The sequence below is a fragment of the Drosophila hydei genome, unplaced genomic scaffold, assembly GCF_003285905.1.
Source record: "Drosophila hydei strain 15085-1641.00,03,60 unplaced genomic scaffold, DhydRS2 tig00000063-arrow-pilon, whole genome shotgun sequence".
Classification (NCBI taxonomy): Eukaryota; Metazoa; Arthropoda; class Insecta; order Diptera; family Drosophilidae; genus Drosophila; species Drosophila hydei.
This window is the reverse complement of record NW_022045657.1, coordinates 47,820-61,436: the sequence shown is the minus strand read 5'-3', so window position 1 is coordinate 61,436 and position 13,617 is coordinate 47,820. Positions and strand designations below refer to the sequence as shown.

The 13,617-nt window shown below is 41.5% G+C and overlaps 6 protein-coding genes across 8 annotated transcripts; 4 read left to right on the top strand and 2 right to left on the bottom strand.

Moving 5' to 3' along the window:
- Positions 1-97: 97 nt before the first annotated feature.
- On the top strand, positions 98-5,085 carry LOC111596685 (mediator of RNA polymerase II transcription subunit 12-like). The gene is made up of 9 exons (XM_023310991.2): positions 98-369; positions 431-986; positions 1,043-2,311; positions 2,370-2,489; positions 2,548-3,709; positions 3,770-4,483; positions 4,560-4,702; positions 4,758-4,866; positions 4,986-5,085. Coding segments are annotated over exons 1-9 (4,140 nt in total). The 5' UTR covers positions 98-367; the 3' UTR covers positions 5,051-5,085.
- Positions 5,086-5,358: 273 nt separating this feature from the next.
- Positions 5,359-6,350, top strand: LOC111596677 (60S ribosomal protein L27). The gene is made up of 2 exons (XM_023310981.2): positions 5,359-5,423; positions 5,836-6,350. Exon 2 carries the CDS (start codon positions 5,844-5,846, stop codon positions 6,249-6,251), a length of 408 nt encoding a protein of 135 aa, XP_023166749.1. The 5' UTR covers positions 5,359-5,423; positions 5,836-5,843; the 3' UTR covers positions 6,252-6,350.
- A 451-nt stretch (positions 6,351-6,801) lies between these two features.
- Positions 6,802-9,784, bottom strand: LOC111596681 (isocitrate dehydrogenase [NAD] subunit gamma, mitochondrial). Of its 2 annotated transcripts, XM_023310985.2 has the most exons (7): positions 9,583-9,784; positions 9,373-9,450; positions 8,523-9,302; positions 8,267-8,453; positions 8,081-8,156; positions 7,102-7,457; positions 6,802-7,008 (listed from the first exon to the last, which is right to left on the bottom strand). In XM_023310985.2, the coding sequence occupies exons 1-6, from the start codon at positions 9,637-9,639 to the stop codon at positions 7,427-7,429; spliced, it is 1,209 nt and encodes a 402-aa protein (XP_023166753.2). In that variant the 5' UTR covers positions 9,640-9,784; the 3' UTR covers positions 6,802-7,008; positions 7,102-7,426. The 2 variants fall into 2 exon arrangements, with proteins under 2 accessions (XP_023166753.2, XP_023166754.2); XM_023310986.2 differs by lacking the exon at positions 7,102-7,457 and having other exon boundaries at positions 6,965-7,008; positions 9,583-9,775.
- Positions 9,785-9,988: 204 nt separating this feature from the next.
- LOC111596683 (S-adenosylmethionine mitochondrial carrier protein homolog) lies at positions 9,989-11,283 on the top strand. The gene is made up of 4 exons (XM_023310987.2): positions 9,989-10,243; positions 10,322-10,588; positions 10,652-11,073; positions 11,137-11,283. Exons 1-4 carry the CDS (start codon positions 10,154-10,156, stop codon positions 11,249-11,251), a joined length of 894 nt encoding a protein of 297 aa, XP_023166755.2. The 5' UTR covers positions 9,989-10,153; the 3' UTR covers positions 11,252-11,283.
- Positions 11,284-11,368: 85 nt separating this feature from the next.
- Positions 11,369-12,149, bottom strand: LOC111596684. Of its 2 annotated transcripts, none has more exons than XM_023310989.1 (3): positions 11,836-12,149; positions 11,568-11,744; positions 11,369-11,497 (listed from the first exon to the last, which is right to left on the bottom strand). In XM_023310989.1, exons 1-3 carry the CDS (start codon positions 11,947-11,949, stop codon positions 11,429-11,431), a joined length of 360 nt encoding a protein of 119 aa, XP_023166757.1. In that variant the 5' UTR covers positions 11,950-12,149; the 3' UTR covers positions 11,369-11,428. The 2 variants fall into 2 exon arrangements, with proteins under 2 accessions (XP_023166757.1, XP_023166756.1); XM_023310988.1 differs by having other exon boundaries at positions 11,369-11,503; positions 11,836-12,145.
- A 99-nt stretch (positions 12,150-12,248) lies between these two features.
- On the top strand, positions 12,249-13,593 carry LOC111596675 (RB-associated KRAB zinc finger protein). The gene is made up of 2 exons (XM_023310979.2): positions 12,249-13,319; positions 13,386-13,593. Exons 1-2 carry the CDS (start codon positions 12,259-12,261, stop codon positions 13,573-13,575), a joined length of 1,251 nt encoding a protein of 416 aa, XP_023166747.2. The 5' UTR covers positions 12,249-12,258; the 3' UTR covers positions 13,576-13,593.
- Positions 13,594-13,617: the final 24 nt, after the last annotated feature.

Here is a 13,617-nt window from a genome sequence, read left to right as displayed (position 1 = left end):
GTTCAACTGTTGCGTTATGCGAACGCATGGCCTTCGGTGTGGTGCTGCCGTATTATTTACTACTGCATACAATCGGCACTCTCTCTTTCAAATATGAGTGTAAATTTAGTTTCAATTATATGAAGCATTGATCATTTTTGGTTCATACAGAAACTAGGAAAGCGTAGATATGCGGACAACAGCCCTGTTATCGAAATATTGAATATTCTGACAGCATTATATCGAATTAAAATATTTTCAATCGTTTCCAGTGTTGCACAACGGCATTTCTGAACTGCGCGCATCATTTTGTTGTAGTCACTTCAACTTTTTGAAACGCAAGAAAAATAAACTAAAACTAATATTAATATAAAATACAGTCAACAAAATGTAAGAATTTATTTTTGTACTTAAAAACAAAAGCAAATGTAATATTCTAATTTGCTTTCAGGCCAAAAGTGAGTAATAATACAATGCGTGAGCTGGAGGACATTTTGAATGAGAGCGAAACCTACGCGGATCGGTTGACGGCTTTTCTTAAGCTGAAGACAGCACCAAAGCCTACAAGCAACGCACCTTTGCTAATATGCGATATGGACATGTCTTTTGATTTTGATGTTGATTTGATAAAACTGCCACCAAAGCTGCAACCAGCAGCTGCAAAAGATGCGATAGCAGCTGTTCCTAAGGAGCAGCCACTACGTGAGGTAACTAACCAGGCCACAGCTCCACATGATCCAGAAACCAAAACAGAAAGTCCAACTGTTTCCAACACACAAGAGAATAAAGAGCATACAGCACCCACATCGCCTGCATCACCAGCTCATGTCTCTGGATCTGGTCTTAGCTTGACCTCGCCTCGAAGATCCATATCGCGACGCAGCGGGATTAATGTGCCAGGCTCAGATCGGTTACGTCGAGCCGCTTTACACAGACGTTCACGCAGCTGTGGACGTCGTGATTTGCTAAAAGAGTTCATTAATGTGTCGAGGCTCAGTTCAAATTTTGTAAGTTTTGTTACTGCTTATAGAGAAGAATCCAACTAATTAATGTGCCTTGACAGGAGCCCCCCGTGAGCAGCACGCCAGCCGCAGAAAATAAGGATTCAGTCGAGCCCCAACAGTCAAAACCAAAAACTCCACATACTGAGTTCCACCAAGAACAACAAGAGGATCGACTATCACAAGTATGCAACTCTCAGCACGCTGGGCTGCTGACTTCGCAGCGCTCAGTATCACAAGATAGCAACAATAAGCGACGCACCTATACGATTGAAATGGGCCCAGAGCCTGGGCAGCTACTGCTGTCCCCGTCCAGAAAACACAGTCAGAACATGTCCAAAGCTAACGAATCGTTGAGACAGACACGAAGTCGTCTTGCACAATATAGAGAGCAGGCTGAACTATCAGCCACCCGGTTGAAGATATTAGCAACTGATACGCCTACGCGTACTTTATCGCACACACAACCAAATCCGGAATATATTGTACCCGAAACACAAGCGCAGCCAATGCTACAAAATTTGTCCAACAACGCTTTGATGGCACCTTTTGTGGTTGTACCAATTAACTCGATGCTCTCGGTTAATACTCAGCAAGCCACTACAACACCAGCTGCTGCACCAGTGGATGCAGCAGTTCAAGTAAAGCCGGCACCTACTGCAACGATGGCCAGTCGGAGCATACAAACCTCCTGCTGCCCGATTGCCGCGCAGAATTTGAATGAAATTATGACGGACGACGACAGCGAAGAAGAAAGGCAGTCAAGTCAGGCAGCTTTAAATCTGGCAGCCACTGCTCGCAATAGCAACCGACAGCATAATTTACGCAGTCGTGCGCAACAATTTGACAACTCCATGCAGCTGCTCGACTTACATCGGTCACGTTCAAGGGATTCGCGCAAACGCGATAAATATAAACCACGCCAAACAGTTCTTAATAAGCCCTCTCAACCGGCTATTAATGGCGAACAGTTTGCATACGAGCTGGCACGCATGAGCAATTACGAGATCTTAGATTTACGTAAACGGAACTCTTTGAGCAGACATCGCCCACTGAATGGTCATAGACAGCAGTCCACAGAGCAGCAACAGCTACTGCTGGATCAACACATCGAATGGGAAATATTGCGGCGCAATCTGGAAGAACCAAGCAAGCCGGACGCAGTCTCGTCAATGTCAACAACTGTAACTATGTCCGAGTATGATATGCGTGCAACTTCGCCAGCGGCACCACCGATGGATTTTAGGGATAACACCTTGTTGGAGCGTCAACAGAATAGCTTCATGTCGCAGGCGAAATGCTCGCACATCAGTCGCCGTGAAACCCTTAAGGTAATGCTTTGATTTCTTTATATAATTTGTGTTTTAAGCGCGTACTTTTCACTCGTAGAAAACGTTTGAGTCGCCTTCTATGGTGCCAGCAACACCTCCAGCTGACTTCAGGGACAATTTAATGCTGCCGCAGCAGAAAACGCGACGGTTGCGCTCCAGACATCGTGAACCGCCAATGGTAGTTGTTGAATCAAATAAAAATACAAATTGTGTAATAATTATTTTTCCCTCAACAGAGTGAGGATGAACTCCTGGCGGTCTGCACGCCACCCGCCCAATTCCGTAGATCCAAGTCCAGGCAGCGGGAAAAGCGGCACCAGCCACAGGTAGCGCCCGTACCACCTCCGTACCATTTTAATGACATGCCAGAAACGGATCTAGAGGAGGAAAATCAACAGCAATACAGGCAACAGCTCTTGCCCGAAACGGATCTAGAGGAGGAAAATCAACAGCAATACAGGCAACAGCTCTTGCCCGAAACGGATCTAGAGGAGGAAAATCAAAAGCAATACAGGCAACAGCTCTTGCCCGAAACGGATCTAGAGGAGGAAAATCAACAGCAATACAGGCAACAGCTCTTGCCACCGGCCCATTTCAACAATGAAGCACAGGAGATCAGTTCGTTTGAGGAAGATGTACGTATTGAAGAGATTATGCCTGATGAGCAGCCAAGCACCAGCACATTTGCTCAAGAGTCCATGAGACTAAGAACAAGAAGGCAGCTGAAAAGACAAGAGAAGCAGCAGCAGATAGAGAATAAAACTCCGCAAACGAATCTCCAGGATAAGCAAGAAACTAAATTACAAGGGAATCAACAAAGGGAAAAAGAAAATCAGAAGAAAGAATTGCCGGAAAGAGTGCTGCAGGAGAAACTTCAAATGGAAAAAGGAAATCAGAAGAAGCAAGAAAAGGTGATGGCTATACAGGAAAATGAGAATGAAAAAGAACTGCTGGAGAACCAACGAAGGGAAGAGCAGGAAGAGAGACAAAAGCAACTGGATGACAAATACAAGCAAGACAAGGCGCAGGCAAAGAAGATGGAACAACAGCAAAAGGAGAATCTTTTGCTAGAGCAACAGCAGCGAATGGAGAACGAGGGGCTAGAAAAAGAAAATCTTAGACAGGAAAATGAGCAATCGAAGCAGCTAAAACATAAAAGTAAAGAAGAAAAGCATAAGGAGAAACAACAGCTGGAGCAGGAGAAGATATGTCAGCAAGAGGAACCTATGCTATTACCAGAACAAGCGCCGCCAGAAGTCTTCAAGAAACCGAAAGCTCCAGCTCCACGAAGCAAAGCTAGTAAAAACCGTCAATTGAAGAGAGAGCTAAGTATGCTGCGCATAACGGTAGGCAACGATACACTGCCACCAGGTGAGCATGAATCCGATGCCAACATAAGTAAGTAATAAACTATCAAATGAATAAACCCAGTCATTAACGCATACTTAACTACTTCAGCTGGAGTTCGTCGGTCCAAGCGTGGTCAAGTGCCGCTGTGTAACACCTGGGTGCACAGCGTAAGCGACCCCTTCCAGTTTATGCGCAAATTGATAGACCCACCTAAGAAGCCATCGGCCAAAAACTCCAAAAAAAGAGCAGCTTCAACTGCTGTTGGAGGCAGTTCCATGATAAACAAAACACCACTGTCTAGCAGCACGCCTACTTATACGCCGGCTCCCCGGTCCAACAGTACAACAAGCAAACGCTCGAAGCAGCTTCAGCCGCATCAAGAGAAACATCAGAACGCAGTATTAAACGACTTCGATGCCATTTCAGACATCAGCATACTTAGCTACAGAACAGACGAAGAGCAGCCCGATGAGGAGGCGGTGATGAATGTTGTTGAGCCAACAGCTATGCCCATAAAACGGGGACACAGTAAAAAGACGCCGGCCGACTGCAGTGAGGCATCTAAAGAAACAAATAAAAACGATAAGGATAAGAAGAATAAGAAGCCAGCTACAATTGCAGTTGAACAAATACCGCAGGAGAAGGAGGTTATGCCTCCACCTGACTTGGAGTGCATGCCTGAATTTCCAAGCACTTCCTCATTTCCTAATCAGTCGCACGAACCTTCATCGGAAACGCTAATGTCCTGGCTATGCGGTGCACGCGAGTTGCCATTAGATAATACCGATGTTAGCGAAATAAATACTGATTCCATAACTATCTGTAGGTTTTCCATATAACAAACTATATACTTAGAATTACTTATATATTATTATTAATTTATATTTCCTGCTTATAGCTCGAGCAGCTAATTTGCACTTCTCGAAAATTGATGGCGTTGAATATGCCTTCTATCACACTGAGGATCGGTATTCTATGGGCTATATGCGCTTTCAGCCGCTGCAGCAGCGGGGAATGAAACGCGCGAAGACCAACACATTGGTTAGTAATAAATATTTTAATAATTCATAAACAAATACTAAGTTTTTAACCTTAGCGTTTTGTGGCTCTTCATGGAAATTTTGAGTTTGAGATACTCAGCCCGGAGTCGAAAGAAAGCTACCATGATATATTGTACACGGGAGACACTATAGAAATTAAGAAGGGTAAGAATTCAAGATGTTTTATTTTAATTTGATATCATTATACATTTAGCTTTGTTGAGGTCGACCGTTAACCATCCAAAATGTAATTTACTTAATTTTCTTAAACACATGTTTTTCAGGCAGCCGCTATAACATTAAAAACCGCTCGGATAAAGTTAGCGTAATAATGGTCTATCGTAGATGATTGTGTGCAAACATCTCTTTTTATATGTATAGATAATAAATATAAGTTGTTAATTATAAAAAAATGTTTTGGCTAAGTTTTTATTTATCTTTAGTTTTAAATTTTTATTATTTATATGTTTTGTTTTTGAGAAAATATAATAAAAAATAAGCGACACCTTAGCTATCAATTTTAAATTATGCAGAAACGATTTTAGTTTTTTAAAATAAGTCAACTGTTCAGCAACTGTTGAGCATGAATACAGGCCTGTTTTTTTAGAGCTACCAGATCGTCGTCAATGATACTTAAATCTAATATGGCAACGCCAAATGTGCTACCAGCTGTCAAAGTAGCTGTCACTCTTTTCTTTCTTTTCCGGTCAGCGAACAGACCTGTAAGTTCGCGTAAAATTTACGTCTAAAATAAAATCGTATATATTAAGTGTATTTACAAAACAACTGCAAATATAAAAAGCGCAAATTGACTGATAATTGTGTAACCCATGCCAACATATCAATATTGTTATACTGTCGAACGTTATTTAACAAAAAAAAGAATTTGCAAAGCGACCAATCAAAACAAAATAGTCACTGATAGAATTTTTATTATAAAAAACTTGTGCAAATAATTAGCGGGCAACATTTAGTTTAAAGTGTAACTAAAAACGAATAAGTGATTTTGTGCTAATTCTTTGCATCTCTTTTACATTTATTTTGCATGCACGCCCGCTGCTGCCGTCGATGTCGCTGCTGACTACCAACAACAACAAAACAAAAATGGATTGGGTCTGATTTGGAAACGGACAGCCGCCAAGATGAGGAAAATTATGAAACAGGGCAAGATCGTAATCGTCCTTAGTGGACGTTACGCCGGCCGCAAGGCTATCATTGTGAAGACCTCCGATGATGGTACGCCGGAGAAGCCCTTCGGTCATGCACTCGTTGCCGGCATCGACAGATACCCGCGCAAGGTAACCAAGAAGATGGGCAAGAACAAGTTGAAGAAGAAGTCCAAGATCAAGCCTTTCCTGAGGAGCCTGAACTACAATCATCTGATGCCCACCCGCTACACAGCGCACGACATCAGCTTCGAGAAATTGTCGCCCAAGGATCTGAAGGATCCCGTCAAGCGCAAGACGCATCGTTTCCAGACTCGTGTCAAATTCGAATCGGTGTACAAGGAGGGCAAGAACAAGTGGTTCTTCCAGAAGCTGCGCTTCTAAGCGAGGCAACTGTCTCTGTGGAGGTCTCTTGATTTATTTGTCGACGTTTTTTTTTAAGGTTAAATAAAAACACAAAATTCTGATATAAAGTGACCGAAACTAGCAATTGTTTTTGTGTTTGTATTAATATAAATATATAAACGATTGTTAACCTATTGTTGCCGTCGAATTGGCACAGCAAAACAAATGTTAACCCATGTTTGGCAAGCATCTATATAGTATAGAGATTTAAGTAAATCGTTCATTAGGGCTAGCTGATAGCTGCTAATCCTTTAGTTTTAACTTAACGCCAAGGGAATCGACACAGCTTTTGTTTGCTAGACCCTCCATTCATGTACGGACAAGGTTAGATGCCTGGAACATTTAACTTCAGTAGCATTGCCTTTTCCTTATACACACTTTAAACTCCATTTTACATCAGCTCGTTTATTTTTATAGTTTATTGAGGCAGAGGGAAAGAAAATATTTGTTTTGTTTACAAGTAAAAGGCACATAAATTGATTTTTTTCAATTATTTAATAAATATTCGAACAGAATAATACATTTTGTTTGAATTTAATTTTATATTCTTATAATCGTGTCTATAATATACAATTGTATGGCCTCACTGTACACTTTTGAAACTTGACAATATTGCAGAAAGGGCATTTTGTTTAATTATTCTTTTCGCTTAAGGATTGTGCTGTCGCCTAATGGGTTAACAAATTAGGTTGAACGAGTCAAAGTAGTTCAAAGCATTGCTGGGTCGAAAGAAGCTCTGTGAAAGAGAAAAAACAAAATGAATAAGAGAATTACAGATAAAAGAGGATTACAATATTTAAGATTGTCTTGCAATTCAAATTCATATTACCTGCAGTATAACACTTTGAGCGTCGGAGGTGCACAGAACACATAACACATAGCCGGGGCGGGGAGATTTTTTTAGTTGGTAAAGCAGCGCAGGTTTTTTGACCACATTGAATAAATAAATGGATTGCTTCTAACAATATTTATTGACATCACAATAAACGCTTTATGCATTGACTGAAGGTGACATAATTCTTAACAATTGTTGGCTCTGATTGGCTTAGTTGTGGGTTAATACGAAATTCATTATATTCTTTTATTGCATTTGTTGTTCTATTATTATTATTGCGGTTTAGTAGGGCTTTGGCTTTCATATGCGGATAGGGTGCCTAATTTTGGATGAAATAGTTTCCATGTGGCCTGTGGAACGGTTAAGCATGGATATTTTTTTTGTGTTTGGAGAGGAAAAAAATAGATGTAAATATGTCGGTTAGATTTGTACATATAATACTTCAGAGGGGTATACATTCAGAGAGGAACACAATGTTGTTGACGCAGAGCTACATACGTGAGGGTGTTTCAGTGTAGGTGTATGTGTGTTTATGTGTTGTGGGCACTACGGGAATTACTACTTACAATAGGTAAACAATTTAAACAAAATAAAAAACAGCTTTAAGCAAATCAAAGTTGGTTATAAAATTAGTACATTTGTGTTGGTTTGTGTTTTGGGGTTAGGCACAATTTGGGAGTATAACAGTTTTAACAGTAACGTGTAGCAAAGTTATTTATAACACTTACAGTTCTGTTCAATTTGAAGTAGGCAAAATAATACAAAAGAGCGCGAAATACTTATATAATACAAAGTAAAATATCGACAGACTATGTAACAGTGAAGTAAGAAGGACAAGCGAATAGATGGTAAACATATGTATAAACGCTATAAAACTAAATAGAGCAGTAAAAGAACGCCAACGGAAACGAGCATCACTCGCACTTTCAAAAACAAATATGCTTAAATATTAAATGCAAGTTAATTATTTTACCAATTCACACGCTTGGCACTCAAAATCTTGAGTATGTTTGCAACTACATCGGTGCTGCTGTGATTGCCGCCGAGATCTATAAAGAAATAAAGGTATGCTTATTAAAGGTAAATTCTTTAAGACTACACCAACTCTTGGCTTAATAGAAACTTCGGTTCACACAAATTTGTTTTTAGCTTAACAGACCTGGCGTGCGAATGGCATCATTGACAATCGTATGGTAGGTGGCATCATAGATAACCTTCGCATGTTCCTTGTGGCCCAAATGATTCAACATATCAATGCTCGCATTGATCATAGCCACGGGATTGGCTATATTCTTGCCGGCAATGGCAGTGCCTGTGTTACGAGTACCAGGCTCAAAGATAGCAAACTAAAAACAAAATCAATTTACAAAATTAATAACTAAATCTACAGATGTATATATATATATAGAACGCACGTGATCGCCATAGTTGCGTCCAGAGATCAGACCAGCGCCGCCAATAAGTCCACAAATCACGTTCGACACAATTGTGCCATACAAATTTGTCATATTCATGACATCGAACTGATGGGGATTCGATACGGCTTGCATGCAAGTGTTGTCAATAATCATGTTGTTATGCTCCAACTCCGGATAATCCTTGTGTACACGATTGGCCACCTCCAGGAAGAGGCCGTCCGACAGCTTCATGATGTTTGCCTTGTGGATGGTCGTCACTCGCTTGCGATTGTTTTGACGGGCATATTCGAAAGCGTAGCGTGCCACACGCTCGGCATTATCCACGGTAACCACCTTCATGCTCTCCACTACGCCTCGTACAGACTCGTGCTCCAACATGGCATACTCACCGTCGGTGTTCTGGCGAATGAGCACAATGTCGATGTCCTTATGGCGCGCGGGAATGCCTGGATATGACTTGCAGTGCACTACATTCACGTAGAGATCAAGCTCATTTCGTATGGCCACATTGCGGGACATTTCGGTTAAGCTTTGCGACTTCGTCTCAATATTACCCTTGAGCGCAACGCCATTACGTTTTATGGATGTAATTGCATACTCCAGATCATCGTTTCCCTCGGTGGAAGGATCAATGTCGATTACCTCAAAATCAATGGGAGCACCGCAATATCTAAAGATCTCACGAACATAGCCCATCAATTCGGGTCCAATGCCTCCACCAGGCAGCATGGTGACACCATGACGGCCACCATATTGCGCCGATGGTATATCAGTTCCCTATTAGAGAAGCAACACCAGATACGTTTACGAATACATATCCACAATTTGTATAACCTCAAAAACATACCGTTACTTTCTTTTGCAAAGAAGATTTAGTGTGAGCCACGTCTTCAGTTTTCTCCTTGGTCACGAGTAATGGATATCCCTGCAAATATCATATTAAATTAAATTTGTAGATCACTTTTTATCCATGCTCGAGCTCCAACGCATTATGTAATTTTCATTTGCCAACCGCTCCGTTGGCCAATTGTGCGTCTAGACTTCTCTTCTTACTTACGCGTGTTAGGAAGGGCACCTGGGATTGTATCAGTTTTTGCGTTAATCGGATAGCCATGTTTCGTTTTTATATTTTCCAAGTGCCCCTTGCTTAACTGATCAGCCCTTTTTTAATTTACTTTGAGTAGCCACGGCCAAAACTCAAAATCATATGTTTACGAAGCGATATTCGCGTCGATAAGACAAAATGCACAACTATCGATTTGTAAACAAATAAGCTATCGACTGGCAGCACTGGCACCATTCCGTGACGTCATTAATACTCTTAGTTTCGGTTTGCAACTTTCGGTTTCGTTATGTATTTATTTATGTTCGAGTTTGTAACCAGAAAATATAAACTTCTACTTTTTAGCTTAAGCTAACAGTCATTCTTTATTTGCTACAATGAAATTTATAAATTTGGTCACCATGTCTTTCGTAGTGTATAAACTCTTCGGTGTGTTGCCATATTATTTCCTCAAATTGCTGTTACGTTAACAACCACACGCATTTAGAGTTTGTTTTTGAATTAAAACAACTGTGGTGCAGCATGTGGTCATAGGAAAAACAGTTTATAGACATTAGACTGAGAAATGGCAGCGGAATTAGGGCCCGCCGCATTTCCTGCACAAATCGATATGCAGGAGCCGGTCTCAAAGATCAAATTTCTACACGCACTCGCAGTAAGTTTTTTATTAAAAAATTAAAAGCAATCTGTTATTTTGCATATTGTTGTCCGCATGTATTGTATTGTTGTCTAGGCTGGCGGTGTGGCTGGTTTCGTGGTGGACATAGCATTGTTTCCCATTGACACAGTTAAGACGCGTCTGCAAAGTGAGTTGGGCTTCTGGCGCGCGGGTGGCTTTCGAGGCATTTATAAAGGGTTAGCCCCAGCTGCAGCTGGCAGCGCACCTACTGCTGCCTTATTCTTTTGCGCCTACGAGTGTGGCAAACATCTGCTAAGCTATGCGAGTAACACCAAAGATTCGCCATATGTGCATATGACAGCTGCCTCCAGTGCCGAAGTTGTGAGTAGCTAACAGTTCAGGCCAGGGGAGCTTCGTTAATCTCATAAATTGCTTTTGGCATAGCTGGCCTGCCTTATACGTGTACCTGTTGAAATTGCCAAGCAACGTTCCCAAACACTCTTGGGCCACAAACAGCATCAGACAGCACTGCAGATATTAATGCGCGCTTATCGCAGCGAGGGACTGCGACGTGGTCTCTATCGCGGATTTGGTTCAACGATTATGCGCGAAATTCCTTTCAGCTTAATACAGTTTCCACTGTGGGAATATTTTAAACTGCAATGGACGCCAATGACTGGCTTTGATTCGTCACCCCTAACAGTGGCTCTCTGTGGTGCCATTGCTGGCGGCATTGCGGCTGGGCTGACAACGCCGTTGGATGTGGTCAAAACGCGAATAATGCTTGCAGACCGAGAAAGCCTGTCGCGGCGTCGTAGCATACCAGCTGTACTGCATGGCATTTATATAGAACGTGGCATAAGCGGGTAAATAAAATAGGTTTACATATGCTGACTTAATATAAATATTTATTCTTATATATATTCCAGTTTGTTTGCCGGTGTTGTGCCTCGCGTTCTCTGGATAACATTAGGCGGGGCATTTTTCTTTGGTTTTTATGATCTAACAACGCGTTTATTGAGCGCTGCAAATGCTGCTGATTAACAGCTTAAATAGGCACATATTTTTAGTAAATGTACAAAAGTTTGTGGAACATTTAGGCATAACTTTAAGCTGATATCAACAGCAAACAGATAACATAGACAATAAAATAAAAGTTTATACAATACAATATAAGCTAGTGTTTAGTCTTCCTTCTACATTTTGAAATGTTGTATTTAATTAGACACGCAATGCAATATCATTGGCATCCAGATGCACTTGATTTGACTGTGGATAGTTTGCTGCACGCTGCACCTAAGTATGTGTATATAGTTAATATAGAATTTAAATACAATTAATTAATGAAGAAGGCACTCACAGTTGATATATGCAAGCGTGCATCGAGCAGACTGGTAATGGCATTTGGTTCGTCTGCACCAGCCATTGATACATCTGAATCGTCATCGTCAACGTTTGTGTAGCCATTACGCGTGGCATTACGACGCTTGAAGCATATAAAATTGAATGGACGGCGGCTACGTGACATTACATATACCTTAAAGTAGTTAGTTGAAACGCATATGCAAATAGAAATAACGCAGTTGTACAAATATCAAGACAGATAAGAAAATTAAAATGAAGTTTACCAAGCCAGCGAGCAGAACAACTCCTAGCAGCACCAAAATTGGTAACCATATGTATTGGGCATCATCTGGGTGCTCCAAATCAGGGTTTACAGTTGTAACAGTCTCGATATCCATAATGGTTCTTGGGAGGCTGAACGAGGATTTAAATCGTCGATTGAATGTCAAAACATAAGCCGGTGCCAGTGTGACCACAAAAAATCTTCTTTATAATATAAATATATCGTTGGAGAACAAACACAGTGATGGAAGTATAAATCAGTTACAGATGGCAGTGACTAAAATAATTAGTATCTTTTTATTTAACATCTTACGTACTTTCCAAATAATTATTTGGTGTGCTTGAGTTCATGCATTGAGTTACGGCTGACATTATTCGATATTAGCCTATCGATATTTATTTTTCAATATATCACATCGCTAGCTATGCTGTGTTTGGTCTCCTTTACCGCAAAGTTTGTTTATAATCCCAATTTAAGACCCGGGCGTTGTTTTTATTTAAAAATCCGAATGACTGTCTCTATTGCTGATATTGTAATTGAAGACTTACGCAACTGCTGTCGTATTTGCCTTGAGCAGCCGCATCGTGCCCAGATGCTAGACATGAATCTGATATATGATGAGGAAGCTCGGCTAACATATTACGATTGCTATGAAATATGCACAAAGGACAATCTGCGAGAACGCGGGGAACATGAGCCCCACACACTATGCAAGCACTGCGGTGTAGAGCTACAGTGGGCTTATGATTTCTATAAAAAGGCTGCACTGGCCAAAAAAAAGCTACAAAATATGCAATCCATTGTGCAAGGCGAAGGTGAAGATGAGGAACAGATCGAACAAGATAACAAAGATGAAGTGTTACATGTAGTGACTGTAGAAGATGAGGCTTTAAGTGATGTGGAGGACGCGGTGGCAGAGCAAACAGCCAGTGAACCGGATACCCTCAACTCTGCCCCAACAATAGTTTACTCGAATGTCACTGATGTCCTGCCCCGTCTGCGTCATTCGGGTCCATTTAACTGTCAGTTCTGCCAGAAAGTCTTCCGCAATCATTCCCATATGTTGAAGCATCAGCTTATACATCTTTCGGATCGTCCGCATTTCCAATGCAATGCCTGCGATCGCTTTTATCTCACCAAGCAGGCGCTTAAGGTGCACGTGGACACGCAGCACAAGAAGTCCGGCAGGGTGTGTGGCATTTGTGGCAAAGTGTTTGCCATTGCCAAAGGTCTTGAAATACATATGCGCTATCACAATGGGTTCTTTCCATTCGATTGTGATCAGTGCGATCGTAAATTTGCGCAACGCTCCCACCTGAACGTCCATCAGCAGGTGCAGCACAGCAGCGCACGTTTCCACTGTGAATATGCTAGTTGTGGCAAGCTGTTCACCTCGTCATCAGCGCTGCGTAATCATGAGTGCACCCACACCGAAATGCCCTTCGAGTGCAATGTCTGTCGGCAAGGATTTCCGGCTCGTTATAAGTTAGTGCAAGTCTATTTAACCAAGTGCAAGTGCAAGTCTATTTAATCTCTCCTCCTTTCATGCAGATTGCGACTGCACGCACAGCGCAAACATAACATGCAACTGACACTGGAGCAATTAGAGACCATGCGCAAGTTTCATATAATGCGCTCAAAGCGTGTTCTGGCCAAGCTTGATGCAACACAACAGCAGCAGGAACCGCAGGACGAAGAGGAGGAACACAAGCAGCTTCATGCCTCAACTAATGACAGCTAAGAGCAATTTAAATGATGATTCAAGGCTTTAACTGGCTGGCAT